Raw genomic sequence first — 15,131 nt, forward strand, 5'->3', positions numbered from 1 at the left:
CAGATATTTATTTACTGGCCACAGTTTATTTAATTTTGTGTTTTTTCCCCTTTTTATTTTTATTCTTTGGAGAAAAAATCAGTTTCTGTGGTTGTTCGGACTGAAAAAAGACGGACTGAAAAACTAATATCTGTGAGCTGGTCAATCTATATTCTGTAGATTATGATCAGGTCATTTAACTGCGTTACGACTAAAGACTAATGATGGCCAAGTTCATCCAAGCAAGCTGCTAAGTTTCAGGTGGTTCTGGGACTGAACCAGTGACCTCATGCTCCTGAAGCTGTTTCTCTGCCCACCAGTCACAGCTCTCAAAGTGTTTCTGACCTTTCTGCTGTAATTTTAAATAATCGTCCCTCCAACGTTCTCTTCACATTAACAGCCAGAGCAGAAACTGGAATGAGATCCAGGACAGAAGAATGTTCACATGTTGCTTTTAGTGCATCAACATCTTTTCAATATAATGTTCAAATACACAAAAGTGTGTTGTTGTTGTTTTTTTATATCATAATGCTCTTCTGATGCCTCCTGGTGCATTTCTGATCTAGTTTCAGCCACGTTCCTGAAATCCTGGAGAGCAAAATCTGATTAAAACCATTTTTCAGCTTTAAATGGGGTTTGAGGTTATCAGAGGACAAAGTGTTGTGAGTCTGAAGAGCCCCGAGGTTTGTTTGGAGGTTTTTAACGCTGCTGAAAGACGGAAACACAAACACCATTCCTCAATGATCTGGTCTCCACAGCTTCATATAAACAAGTCTCTCCTCCTGCCTCTAATAAATGGAGACAGACGTCAAATGAAATGTAATCGACTGAAGTCTCTCCATCACCGTGGGAGGAGCACTGCTGATGGAAAAATGAATGGAAACGACCCTACGTGAATACACACTCCCTGTCCAGATCATTAGGTACACTAGTGAAGTCATTCTGATCTAAATAATGTTGAGTAGCCGTAGAACCGGCATCAGAAAGGAGGTAATTCACGTTGTGGTGCTGTTAAACTGGACTGAATTGAGGAGATGATCCATATTTTGGAACAAGCTACAAACCTCGACAATGGAAACCCAGTAGAATCAACATCTAGAAACTAAAGCTGAACACCAGAACCTTCATGGAGACTAGATTTAAAGCAGGACTGGTTTCACTGGTGTACCTAATGAAGTGGCCAGTGTGTAAATACGAGAGTTAGCTGAGCACAAAAATACAAAACTGGAAATGATTAAAAAAACACAGTAACATGAGAAATAAACAAAAAATAGAAACCGATTATATTAGAGTCATTGATCATGTTAAAGTTCAGCTTAAAGACTGGTTTAGCTAGCCTAGCTTAGCATAATGACATCAAACTGAGGTAAACAGTTAGCTTAGCTTGGCAGTAAGACTGGTTCAGATGGAAACAGCTAGCCTAGCTTAGCATAATGACATGAAACAGAAGTAAACATTTAGCTTAGCTTGGCATTAAGTCTGGATCAGATGAAAACAGCTATCTTAGCTTGGCACAAAGTCATGAACCAACGAGAAACAGCTAGCCTAGCTTAGCATAATGACATGAACCAGTGGGAAACAGCTAGCTTAACTTTGCATAAAGACCGGATCAGAGGGCTACAGCTAGCCTAGCTTAGCATAACCCACTATCTAAGCTCAGCATAAAGACTGGATCAGATAAAAACAGCCAGACGAGCTTAGCATAGTCACATGAAACAGGGGTAATCAGCTAGCTTGTCTTAGCATAAAGACGTGAAACAGGTGGAAGCAGCTAGCATAGCTTAGCATTTTTTATCCAAACAGTGTTCAGACGACACCAAGCTTTATCTGATAGACTCATCAGAGACTCATTCATCATTGACCAGACGCTGATCAGCTGTTTTTTTTCAGCAGTTCTTCAGATCTCCATGTGACACAGATTTTATTTCAAAGTCTGATCCAAAGAGTTTAACATTGTGAGTGTCTGAGCCGTTACTCGTTAACTTGTGAATTAAAGAATGAACTGAGTCGATATTATCTCATTAGTTTAATCCACCCTAAAAAACACAGCTGTTATTTTTTGGCTTCATGTGTTAATGAGGCTGAGAGGAGATAATGAGCAGATGTTTCAGCTTCAGACATGAACATGAACTTGGGTCTTTTCTCAGTTCTACAGAGTTTTCAACAACGGTTACAGGAGCCACAGGGGCCACAGGGGCCACAGGGGCCCCCACCTGACAAACTACAGCAGTGGCAGCCCAGGTACCAGCTCTATGGAGTTTCATTAAATAGTAAATACCAGTAGACACCAGTAGATGCTAAAATGATCAAACAGAAGCATCATGAGTAGTTTAGACAAAAAGGTCCAGGTCCTTCAGACGTCCAGCTTGTCTCCATTCTCCAGTATAAATTATATTATTACAGGAAACTAGATGAACGTCGCTGCGAGCAGGATTTGAACCTGCGCGGGGAAACCCCATTGGATTTCGAGTCCAACGCCTTAACCACTCGGCCATCACAGCTGTTTGACCCTTCACCCCTGCCCCCCCGCCCCCACTGATCAATAACCTGACGCAGGATCAGCTGTTTTCATGTCCTCGTGTTTTATTCTTTCTTTTTTTATTTTATTCCTAAACCACACACTAAGACCAAAGACACAAGATACAAGACAAGACAAGATGAGACAAGACATGAGACACAAGACACAAGACACAAGATAGAAGACACAAGACAAGAGACACAAAAAAAGACAAGAGAAGACAAGACAAGACATGAGACACAAGATACAAGATACAAGACAAGACGAGAGACACGAAACAAGACAAGACAAAACAAGACATGAGACATGAGACATGAGACAAGACGAGACAAGACAAGACAAGACAAGACATGAGACACTAAGACACCATCAGACATGCCCTCAGTTAAGTTTTGATCTGATTAATAAAACCTGTGACTTTAAATATGATCAGCTGTAAATGAACCACAGCTTCTTCAGATATGGAACGACTTCTCACCGGACACCTGAGACAGAAATGTGGACACATAAAATGTGGACAGTGAACAGCTCCTGTTCCTGATCCTTTGAGTTTTAAAATCCTGAGTCTCTACCAGCGCTCACTGTCTCAGCTCTGCAGCATCACACACAGTTAATGAGACTAAAATAAAGCAGTAAGTCTGACTTAGTCGCCTGAATCAGCTCAGAAACAACCTGATGGAATAAATATTTGCAGGACACACAATAATTCTTTCTTTCCCCTCAGGAGGTTTAGTTCAGTGACACAGAATCAAATTAGTTTTCTCCAGCGTCTGTGCTGACGGTTTCATTTCCTCAGTGAATTCGTCCTTCTAATTAAAACTATCATTAACAGAGTCCAGGGCGGCCTCCTGTCTGAGGATGACAGATTTCTGATCAAATGTGTTGAAGGCAGCGGACCTGAGGTCACCACGATGGACGGACTCCAGCTGAGACAGAGAAGCCGCTGTGCAGAGACATCGGCTGCTCAGCGGGCGTGAACTGATGGAGTTTAATGTGTTCACAAAGAATGAAACATCTCCTCACACATCTAAATTGATTTATTTATTTATCTGGAATCTATTAAAAGACCTTTAAATAAAAGGCTTTGAATGAATGAATGAATGAATGAATTAAAGGATGAGCAGCCTGTAAACTTCTAATTATTCTTAATAATTTGCAGGAGAAAATAAAATCCTTTACCTCCTCAGTGTTTGCGCGGTGCCATCTTCATCCAGAGTCGTCTTCCTCGTCTCAGAATAAAGACTTTGATGAGTTTCCTGTGTGTGTGCTGGAGTCTCTGGTCTGCAGCCTGGTCTGCAGCATAGCCATGCTTTAACTGTTGTCTTCATACTGTACACACCACTCACACAGCTCCGTCACCTCACACACTCACACAGGAAGCAGCATGGCATGGGCCTCCAAAATAAAAGCATACTATATATGTATATATTTGTATATATTTTACACAGCATAACGTCACATAGCCGGAGCTAACCAGCTAGCCTCAGCTAACAGAGAAAACATGCAGATAAACTTTGATTTCACTGTCAACATGTCAGAACTTCTTCTTCTGTCTCAATATTTCATCAAGTTGAAAAACAACTGACAATAAATATAACATATTGTCGGCGGCACAGTGGAGAGGTGGTTATCACTGATGCCTCCCAGCAAGCAGAAGGTTCTGGGTTCTAATCCAGGCCGACTGGTTCCTTTCTGTGTGTAGTCTGCATGTTCTCCCTGTGTCTGCGTGGGTTCTCTCCAGGTTCTCCAGCTTCCTCCCACCGTCCAAAGACATGCTGGTTAGGTTCATTGGTGATTCTAAATTGGCCGTAGGTGTGAGTGTCTCTCTGTGTTAGTCCTGGGATAGACTGGAGACCTGTCCAGGGTGGACCCCCCCCCTAGACCAATCACAGCTGGGATAGGCTCCAGCAGACCCCGTGGCCCTCCAGAGGACAAGAGGTTACAGAAGATGAACGAATGAATGAATGAATGAACGAATGTTTTTATCACCTTTTGTGATCCTGTTGAAGGTATCCACATGATACTCCATCAACTATGCACCACCTGGTGCCTTGCCTGATAGAATCTGATCATTGAGCTGGTGGTACTGCAGATAACAAATCAACAAATTTATTTTTTTTCCCGGGGAGTTACATGTGTGTAACAATATCATTATTTTTATGGATTCTATAATGTGGACATTGGTATTATTTAGTGATGTACAGACTAAGGAGTACTACTACTGCACTACTTTCAGCATATTTCAGTGTTTCTGCTACCCAGAAACTACTGACAACAAATGCAACTGATATTGTTTTTACACTAACTTGTGATTTTCTGCGCTCTCGTCTCGTGGTGCTGCTGTAACACCTACATTTTCCCACGGGGATCAGTAAAGTCTCATCTCATCTTATCTTATCTTAATCAATTTAAAAAAAATTTGGGACCCTAACACCCTTAAGGCCTTACCCTAGGATAGACCCTGGTCTAATGTTTCTCTGGTGCTGCACCGTGATTTATACCAAGCAGCTGAAGAAATGTTTTATTTTGAAATGTTCGAGAGGAAGTTGTGGTTCACCTGTTCTCTCTCTCGTTGCTCATATTGCCTCCTGGCCGCTGCCTCTTGTCCAAGCCGGTCTCTCAGTCCTGTCAGGGCTCATGTGTTCAAAGGAAGCACATCAACCATTTATCTACATGTACAGCTGAGGTCTGTACACATCATCAGATTGACTCTCGTTGTCGTTCTCTGGGTTTCCTGCAGTTTGTATTGTCTCTTCCTGAGTACACTCCTTAATAGAGGACCCACCTGCTGCAGGACGTCTCCTACCTGAGGGAAGTTCTCTGTGACTCTGACTGGACTCTGATGAGATCAGCTGCCTCCCTCGCGACATTAATCATCTTTTAAAGGAGTGTTTAAAGTTACTGTACCTCCGTCCACTTCTTTGTTCAAATGTGTAGACACATTTAAACACTATGTTTGAACCAGCAGGTTTTCAAAAACATCTGCTGCCATCTAGTGGCCTGAAGCTGGAAACAAGCAAACTGAACTTCAACTGATGTTTGAATAGTCGCTTGCCAGTTCATTAGGTACACTGGTGAATGTATTCTACGATTCTGACATTGCTGATGTTGCAGCCTCTCAAGGACAACAAGTATTGAACATCCTGTATACTGTATACAACCTTTTAAACACTATCAGACAGAGGCTGAAAAGTATTTTTGTATTTTATTTTTGTATAAAATGACTCGAAACACAAGTCCAAAAAGTAGACAGAGTGAACGCAATCAATACATAAAAAGAACTTTAATTTAATTTAATTTAATTTAATTTATTTAATTTAATTTAATTCAATTTAATTTAAGCCTGCTTTATCGCTGATCCTGAATCAGATTTTATCACCTCCTCGCATCTCTTCCGTCATCACTGCGACCCACAGACTGATCTCAGATCTGCCCTCGTTCTCTTCCCGCTGCTCTCCCTCCACCCCGCCCTCCCCTGTTCCAGTCTGTCGTATGTTGATGACGTCGAGGTAATGGCCGCTCTTGCTGTGCCGTGCGGGGTGTATTATTTTCTCCGCCACAGCGGCTAAATTAAACCGTTTAATATTTATTGTAGATCGTAAAAAGAAAACCATATCAGCTGGGGAGGGAAGTTGTTAAGGCACCAGCGCCGTCTTTAAAGAGCTCCGGGTCGGCAAGGTGAATGGAAATCTGTGGTTGTTAGCAGCTAGCAGAGTTTAGCTGCGCTGTTAGCTTAGCTTCACGGGAGCCTACATTGTTAATTGAAAGGCGGCTAGCGTGCTACAGTGCTCCGCTCAAAGCTAATGCGTTATTTATGTCTTTAATCCAACCGGTTTATTTGTTTACTCTTATCGGAGAATATTTTGGCTTTCAGTTAGCACAGTTTTCTTGATGGTTAGCAAGTTTTCTCGGCGTTGCTAAGTTGTGGGCCTTGTTTCCAACTAGCGCCACTCGCCTTCCCAGACTCAGTGTTCAGATCAGGCTGCAGGTGGACTTGTAGTGAAGGATTTGTAAACTTGAACATGACGTTTAATCATGTATGCATAGAGATGTTTTACCATAAAACCCCCAGGATTCATCTGAACTTGTTAGCAGCTACCTCAGCTGTTAGCTTAGCATGCTATATCTGAAGTGTTTTTTGAATTAGCTGCGCCGGAAGCAACAATTTACAAAGCAAATCCCTGCTGTCGCATATAAACAGGTTGTAATCAGAGGTGGTGATAAAGTTAAAGACGTGCAGGCTCCTTGTTCTTCGTGTTAGCCGCTAGCCGTTAGCACGTCAGTCAGAAATCTGCTAAAACAACATTTAGTCTGTGGAGTATTCTGAGCTGCAGGTCTGCTAATACGTTTAAAATATAATATTAAATACTAGTAATTGTTGAATGCATTTAATATTAATGCTGGAGAAGCTTTGTGTTCATTTTGCTGTCGTTTAATTTACTAAACAGGTTTTATTAGAATCTATGTTTATTTACATTCTGGCTCTATGTTAATGACCTTTGTTACCATGTGTCACTGTTTACTCCTGAAGTTCACAGAACGTTATCACTTATTGACGGGATCTGTTTTCTCTTTACGCCAGAATATTCTCTAATGGACACTCCTGAGAGCCCGACACAGTCCCCTCAGTCTCCTGAGGAGGAGGACAAGGGTCTTTCTGACAGCGAGCTGCTGGAGTCTCCTGATGAAGACGAGGACAGGGTCATCTCAGACAGCGAGGTGCTCCGTGACGACGAAAACGAGGGGCTGGTGGACGAGGACGATGAAGATGAGGAGGCGGTGGAAAGCCAAGGAAGAGGCTCGGAGCTGGAGGACGAGGTGGTCCCTGACTTTGTCTCTGATCCGGAGGATGAGGAGCCTGAAGGAGGAATCGGTGGGGTGGGGCAGGAAGATGAGACCATTGTTCTGATGGAGGGGGATGAAGATGGTCCACAGGGGCAACAGTTGGATGGGGAGGAGGAAGAGGAGGAGAAGGATGAAGAGGAAGGAGTTGTTGACACACCACAGTCTCCGGACTCTGAGCCAGAACACGTCAAGAGCCACGTGACTGAAGAGGACGGAGAAGATCGAGAGGACGGGTTCCATGCATCAGGGGAGCGGGAGACAGCTGAGCTGGATGACGAAGAGGAGGAGGAGGAGGACGACAAAATCAAGGCTGAGGAGGACGACAGGAGGAGAGTGGTGGTAGCGAGGGAGATGAAGGACGACTCTGCGTCGGTTTCACGAGAGCTCGATGAGCATGAACTGGATTACGACGAGGAGGTCCCAGAGGAGCCCAGCATCCCTGCACACGAGGAAGAGGAGGACGAGGATGACGCAAAAGCAGAGCGAGAGGACGAGGAGGAACGTGATGACAAGATCAGTAAGAAGAAGGAGAAGAAACTAATCCTCCCACCGTCTCCAAAAGACAGGACGGACGACTCCAAAGGGCCCGAGAGGACACGGCGAGATTCCTTCAGAGACAAGAAGAAGGACGAGGATGACGGAGAGATCGATGAGGGAGAGATTGACGTAAGTGATCGTAGTCGTTTCTGAATCAAGATGTTTAGTCTGAATAGAAAACTAGAAGAGTGCAGCTGTAGACTGAAGCCTCAGCGCCACATGAAGTGGAAGTAACATGAGGATGAACCAAAATTAGTCTTGGCTGCAGCTGAGATGTGTACGCTCTGGCAGCCAGAAGGAGAAGACACCAAACCCACACAAGATACGTTCAAGAAGTTACATAAGAAACGACAACGCAGAATAAAAAAGATGCTTTTAAAACACTTTGTGATCAACGTCAGCGAAGACAAGTCTTTAACAAGTCTATAAGCTTCACAATAATATTAGATGTTTCTGTGTTTAACTTGTTATATGTGAAAATGTTTAATTAAGACCTTTGCTGCTTGTTGCATCTGTGATGATGAAGATACCAGAGACGATCAGATCTGCTGTAGCGTCCTAAAGTCTGTCCTTGTCTGTCCTTGTCTTCTCCTAGAGTTGGTCTCCTGTAGCGTCCTAAAGTCTGTCCTTGTCTTCCTTGTCTTCTCCTAGAGTTGGTCTCCTGTGTCTTCCTAAAGTCTGTCCTTGTCTTCCTTGTCTTCTCCTAGAGTTGGTCTCCTGTAGCGTCCTAAAGTCTGTCCTTGTCTTCCTTGTCTTCTCCTAGAGTTGGTCTCCTGTAGCGTCCTAAAGTCTGTCCTTGTCTTCCTTGTCTTCTCCTAGAGTTGGTCTCCTGTAGCGTCCTAAAGTCTGTCCTTGTCTTCCTTGTCTTCTCCTAGAGTTGGTCTCCTGTAGCTTCCTAAAGTCTGTCCTTGTCTTCCTTGTCTTCTCCTAGAGTTGGTCTCCTGTGTCTTCCTAAAGTCTGTCCTTGTCTTCCTTGTCTTCTCCTAGAGTTGGTCTCCTGTGTCTTCCTAAAGTCTGTCCTTGTCTTCCTTGTCTTCTCCTAGAGTTGGTCTCCTGTAGCGTCCTAAAGTCTGTCCTTGTCTTCCTTGTCTTCTCCTAGAGTTGGTCTCCTGTAGCGTCCTAAAGTCTGTCCTTGTCTTCCTTGTCTTCTCCTAGAGTTGGTCTCCTGTAGCGTCCTAAAGTCTGTCCTTGTCTTCCTTGTCTTCTCCTAGAGTTGGTCTCCTGTAGCTTCCTAAAGTCTGTCCTTGTCTTCCTTGTCTTCTCCTAGAGTTGGTCTCCTGTGTCTTCCTAAAGTCTGTCCTTGTCTTCCTTGTCTTCTCCTAGAGTTGGTCTCCTGTGTCTTCCTAAAGTCTGTCCTTGTCTTCCTTGTCTTCTCCTAGAGTTGGTCTCCTGTGTCTTCCTAAAGTCTGTCCTTGTCTTCCTTGTCTTCTCCTAGAGTTGGTCTCCTGTAGCTTCCTAAAGTCTGTCCTTGTCTTCCTTGTCTTCTCCTAGAGTTGGTCTCCTGTGTCTTCCTAAAGTCTGTCCTTGTCTTCCTTGTCTTCTCCTAGAGTTGGTCTCCTGTGTCTTCCTAAAGTCTGTCCTTGTCTTCCTTGTCTTCTCCTAGAGTTGGTCTCCTGTAGCTTCCTAAAGTCTGTCCTTGTCTTCCTTGTCTTCTCCTAGAGTTGGTCTCCTGTGTCTTCCTAAAGTCTGTCCTTGTCTTCCTTGTCTTCTCCTAGAGTTGGTCTCCTGTAGCTTCCTAAAGTCTGTCCTTGTCTTCCTTGTCTTCTCCTAGAGTTGGTCTCCTGTAGCATCCTAAAGTCTGTCCTTGTCTTCCTTGTCTTCTCCTAGAGTGGACTGGATTCAGTCCAATAAATCTTTCAGTCAAAGTTAATGTAGTGTGGAGAGGGTAGCTGGTACCTTGTGTTCTCTACTCCAGAAATGTTCTGGTCATCCAACGCTGCCATAAACTCCCTAGCCCTCTCTGGATTGTTCTTCCTTCTCTTCTTCTCCTTTCTCTTGTTTTCTTCATATTTTTTCTTCTTCTTCATCTTCTTCGTCTTTAATTTTTAGCCGCCTTGACGCCAACAGCATTAAAACAGTAGAAGAAGAAGATGTTTGGCGTCTACAGGATCATGGTTTAGGTTTATGACAGATCTAGAATAAATAATAATAACAATGATTAACTGCAAAACATCAGACCTGGCTGAAGCCCGATCTTTTTTTAGAACGATGCCTGTGTCAGCCCTGATACCGACCGGGACGTCCCTAGTCAGGACACGATGAGACGCTCTGATATGTCATGTTTTTATCTGTGTGTCCAGGACGATGACCTGGAGGAGGGGGAGGTCAAAGATCCGTCGGACAGGAAGATCAGACCACGTCCCATCTGCAGGTTCTTCATCAAAGGTCAGTGCCTCTAGGTCATGTCTCACTTCACAACCTTTAAACTCACCGGCCAGTTCATTAGGTACACCTGTTCAACTGCTTATGGACACGGCGAAGACAGTGTGCCGATATTCAAACTGTGCATCTGAATGAGGAGGAAGGTGATTGGAGAGATTCAAGAGATTCAGAAACTGCCAGAGAACAATCTGAAGAGGAGGAAATGTCTAGAGAGCAGCATTTATCTGTTGATGCCAGAGGTCAGAGGTCAGACTGGTCGGAGCTGATAGAAAGACAACAGGAAGTCAAGAAGAACATCTGTGGACCTTCAGATGGACTTAGAGCAGCAGAGACCACACTGAGAGTTCAGATAAGAACCTGAGGCTCCAGTTTAAAACTGAACAGAAGGAGATCGGACAAACGTTCCCTGGATTACTACTGTCAGATGGAATTAGCATTTTTATATATTTTTTAACTAAACACCAAAACATTATTTCTTAAATCCTCTCGTTAAAAATCGCCGTTCTCGCAAGACTGGTTTCACACGACAAGATTAGTTTAGAGGGTCTGGTGGACGGGGATGGAGATGAGGAGGAAAGACGAGGAAGAGGTGGGATGATGGTGGGAACATGAGACTAGGGCTGCAACTAACGATTATTTTAATAATCGATTAATCAGTCCATTATTTTTTTCGATTAATCGATGAATCGGACAAAAAAAAGCATTAATTTCCAACCCTTTATTCAAAAACAGAGCTGACAGAGCAGAAAGAGCATCAACAGGTTGCTCCTTGAACATCTCTGAGCTGTTAAAGTAATCATTTAAAAAACAAAAACAAATGAACTAACACAAAGAACATACATGTATGCTTTACATCTGCCAAATATATTAAATAAAGTGCACAAAAAGATGTGAGCATGTATGTATGGTCATTCAACTATCAGCTACCCTCCAGATGTGATTTAACATGCACTGAGACATGTCCCAACTTCCTCCATCCAATGTGCCATGCATAGTCTTGTAATGTATTTCAGTGGAATTAAATGGCTTTGAAACACATCGCTGTAGACGCTATAGAGCTCCAGGCGTTACCTGGCTTTTTTTGTTGACACCACCATATTGGCAGGAAAACTGAGGAAACATTTATAGAGCCAGTGGTGATTTCAGTCCGTCAGAGTTTACTGCGCACTTTAGACAGATTATATCACGGATCCTTATCATACCCCAGGTGTGCTATTTTCAAGCATTGAAACAGCCGGGGGGGGGGGTCCCACACGTGACTTTATGATGATGAAGCAACAGAATCAGTAGAGTCAGCAGTTCGCCTCATAAGGTTGTTCAGCACGTTTCAGCTAATCAACGAAATAATTTCGCTCAAACTGTAACAGCCAGAGTATTACATGGAGCAGTACCAGTTTACTCCACACGGCGGCGCCTCCTTTGTTTTCATCGCTTAGTTCAGCAGGTGTCACTCTTGTTGCATCCGTCTCTTTTTTTTTTGACTTCCTCCATCTCCGTAATGTGGACGCTGGTGAAGGCTCCAGTCCACCAACGTTTTATTATCTGTTATTCTAGTGTTCTGTAATGAGCCGTGAGACCTGCTTTATATGGTTCTGGTTAATAAATGTATTGAGCTGAAATCCCTCCACTTGGTCTCCTGCCTGCTACTTCATGTTGAAGCATACTACTAGCAGACGTGGCTAAGCTTCTCTCTAACTTCATGTTACAAAGCCAGCAATCATTAAACTTACATCTTGCCCATTTCCCAAGTTGACAACGAGGTTCATGTGACAGAAGAAGTCTCGAATCCAAAAGGCATAAATCCATATCGCTAACAAACGCTACGTGACAAAAAAAAATCTCCCCGCTTGGCCTGCGCCGTACGACCGTACCATACCTGGTGCAGCAACACGTTACAAACCAGGCTGAACACTGGATTCCACTTCCTGGTCTCATTTGTAGTTTAATTTCGGCGTCCTGCACCGTGGATGACTTGGTTGTACTGATTTCTCCACCTCCGCCATGTTTCAGAACAACGTTAGGGTCTCTCTGATGGTCTTTCCTCTACGTCCGCTCCGCGCTCAACTCAACTTTTTTTTTTTTTTTTTTTTAATACAACAAACATCTCCGTGGCATAATAATCGTGGGACATAATGAATAGATAATGAAATTCGTTGCCAACTCTTTTAATAATCGAATTTTATCGATTTTATCGATTCGTTGTTGCAGCCCTACGTGAGACCATTGTTCTGTTGGAGATGGTCCACAGGAGGCAAATCTAGCTGCAGCCAGGTTTGGTTGTTGTGTGAGGGAGATCAGGACAGAAGCTCTAACTCTGAGAGTAGCAGGAGGACAGAGAAGAGCTGGACAAACACAAAGACACATGAAAAATGAGAAACTAGAGGGAGAAGATGGAGGAGACACCACAAACATCTGGAACCAATGAGGACGTTAGATTTAGTTTGAATCGAAACTGTTTTGAAACTGAAATGTCTCTAAATGAATCGACTCGGGACCTTGAATCAGATCTGTTCAGGAAGTCACTAGTGAAACTCAGCCCTGCTAGGAGACGCCGTAGATTAGTTCTGATTCAGTTCATGTTTATGAAGCATCCTCACAGAGTGGATTTGATGGTAGGCCATCTTTACCACTGCACCCCCGACAATTTAGAGGAGGAGACTCTGATTGGATAGAGCTGCACAAAAGCCAATCAGTAGTGAACCTTCACCGCGTCCGTCAATCATCCAGGTCTTGGTTTGTCCAGAACTAAGCTGAAACAAAGACAGGTGGACTTGTGGGGTCTACGTGGGGTCTACCACGTTTCCAGCTACTTGTTTGAGTCTAAACCACCAAGAATGAAGACATGAAGACAGTCCTGAAGACAAAAGAGGTCCAAGCCAGTACTAGCAAGGTGTACCTAATAAAGTGGCCAGTCAGCGTATATTAACCAGGTTTTTATAACTCAGACTGACTTTGGTTGAGGTTGAAGTGATTCATTTCAGAGGAGGATGATTTTATTTCTAGAGTTAACCCAGAAAAACACGACGACGGACAAAAACAACATGCTTTGATTAAATGATGAATATTTAATGAGGAGCACATGTCTTTATTCATCTTTCTTGTCTTGTTGTGTTGTCTGCTCTGCAGCAGAGGGCGCCGGTGTCTTTCATATGTGTTTATTAATTGAACGCTCCTTTTATCTGATTAAACATCTAGTCTGTGAGGTGTGTGTCAGCTGTGTCTGCCCTGTCTACTTTATTGTTCCTGTTAATAACTGACTCTAAATTATTACCAGAACTAATTGAGGTGTGTTTTTCCTCCAGGTAATTGTACCTGGGGTATGAACTGTAGGTTCATTCACCCTGGAGTCAACGACAAAGGGAACTACTCCCTCATCACTAAGCCAGACCTCTTCTCACCAAACGGAGCCCCTCCAGGAGGACCACACCCCCTCATACCCAACAACCCCTGGGTACGTCTTCTTTCCTTCCTTTCTCTCTGTCCTTACTTCCTTTCTGTCTATCGTTCTTTCATGCCCTCCTACTTCTATCCTTCCTTTCTTCCTTCTTTCATCCCTCTTTCCTTACTTTCTTTCTTTCTATCTTTGTTTCTTTCCCTACTACTTCTATCTATCCTTCCATCCTTCCTTCCTTCCTTCCCTCCATAAATAAATCAGATCTTAACATGTGAGAGTCTTTCCATCTTGTTCCAACAGGACACATGTGGAGACACATGTTAATGTTACTGTTAATGTGAGGATTAGTGCAGATGATGAGAAAGCAGTGAATTAACTGTGTGTCTCTTTCAGGCTGGACCTGCTGTGGAGGAGCTGCCTCCACCACCTCCTCCTGCAGAGCCTCCTGTGGAGAGCGCCTGGGAGAGAGGCCTGAGGCACGCTAAAGAGGTAAACACTTCTACGTCCTCTCAAGGAAATGATAAATGGATTGACTGTCAATCTACTGGAAGTATGTAAACTGATGATGTTGTTCAGTGACGCTCCAGACCAAACAGAGCAGCTGTTAAATGTCAGGGGTTGTAGTTTTAACCTAATGCTGCTGTTTCCCATTTGGAAAGTTCTGCCCTTTTAGCTGAGGTATGTTTGTGCCGTGGAGGACAATTGTGTTTTGGTTTTCTAACCTTAGGACACTAGAGAAAGACAAAATCAGTAATTTAGTGGTGCCACCAGCAAAGTTTATCTTTCTGATATAACAATAACATAGTTGTCAATTTATTCAAAGTTTATTTACATTCTGTCTACATAAAGTGTATAACTGTTTGTGTTACTGCTTCATAAAGAGAATATAACACGAGTATATGTCTAAACACATGGTGTTCTGATGCAGCTGTTTCTGGGCCACAGTAACGTTTAACTAAAATGGTTTCAGAAGAGTTTTCCAGTGTTTCCGGACAATAGGAAAACTATCTGCTTAATAGTTCTAACTATAATTTATTAAATTTATTCAACTGGAACTAGACGAGTTCCTCCTCTGTCTTTTAAATAAAAGTCTTCTTGTTTTGCCTAACTTCTCGTGGATGTTGGACGCCACCAAAACGGTCGCAAAACAACAGAAACTTGCAAAATGTTTTATTTAATATATATATATTTCTTTTAAACTTTCTTTTTATTGAGTTTTTTTTCAGTGAAGCATATAAATATTCACACAGGGTCATCTACAGCAAAACACAACAGCAGGCTTTGTTCAAAACGAAGGGCTGACAGAACCCAGACTGACGGATCAGGTCTAGGGGCTTTTAGGCCCCCCCACAGTTCTCCATTTAAGTCCACAGTGACACATGATACCTCGGTGCAGTCCATAAGGTCACCGGGAAAAACAACAACAACACATAGTAAATGAAAAGGAAATAAATCTATATTTATCTGAGACTTCAG

General features: G+C 43.1%; 1 protein-coding gene across 5 annotated transcripts in view; it reads left to right on the forward strand.

Moving 5' to 3' along the window:
• Window positions 1–5,992: 5,992 nt before the first annotated feature.
• Window positions 5,993–15,131, forward strand: part of zc3h18 (zinc finger CCCH-type containing 18) — a 47,555-nt gene continuing 38,416 nt past the window's right edge. For 4 of the 5 annotated variants that reach the window (XM_084554946.1, XM_084554949.1, XM_084554948.1 and 1 more), the window contains exons 1-5: window positions 6,014–6,175; window positions 7,080–8,008; window positions 10,180–10,264; window positions 13,564–13,712; window positions 14,049–14,144. In XM_084554946.1, coding sequence (XP_084411072.1) covers window positions 7,091–8,008; window positions 10,180–10,264; window positions 13,564–13,712; window positions 14,049–14,144 — 1,248 coding nt within the window. In that variant the 5' untranslated portion in view covers window positions 6,014–6,175; window positions 7,080–7,090. The other variant, XM_084554947.1, reaches the window with a different exon arrangement.

This window comes from Chelon labrosus (genome assembly GCF_963514085.1).
Source record: "Chelon labrosus genome assembly, chromosome: 11".
Classification (NCBI taxonomy): domain Eukaryota; kingdom Metazoa; phylum Chordata; class Actinopteri; order Mugiliformes; family Mugilidae; genus Chelon; species Chelon labrosus.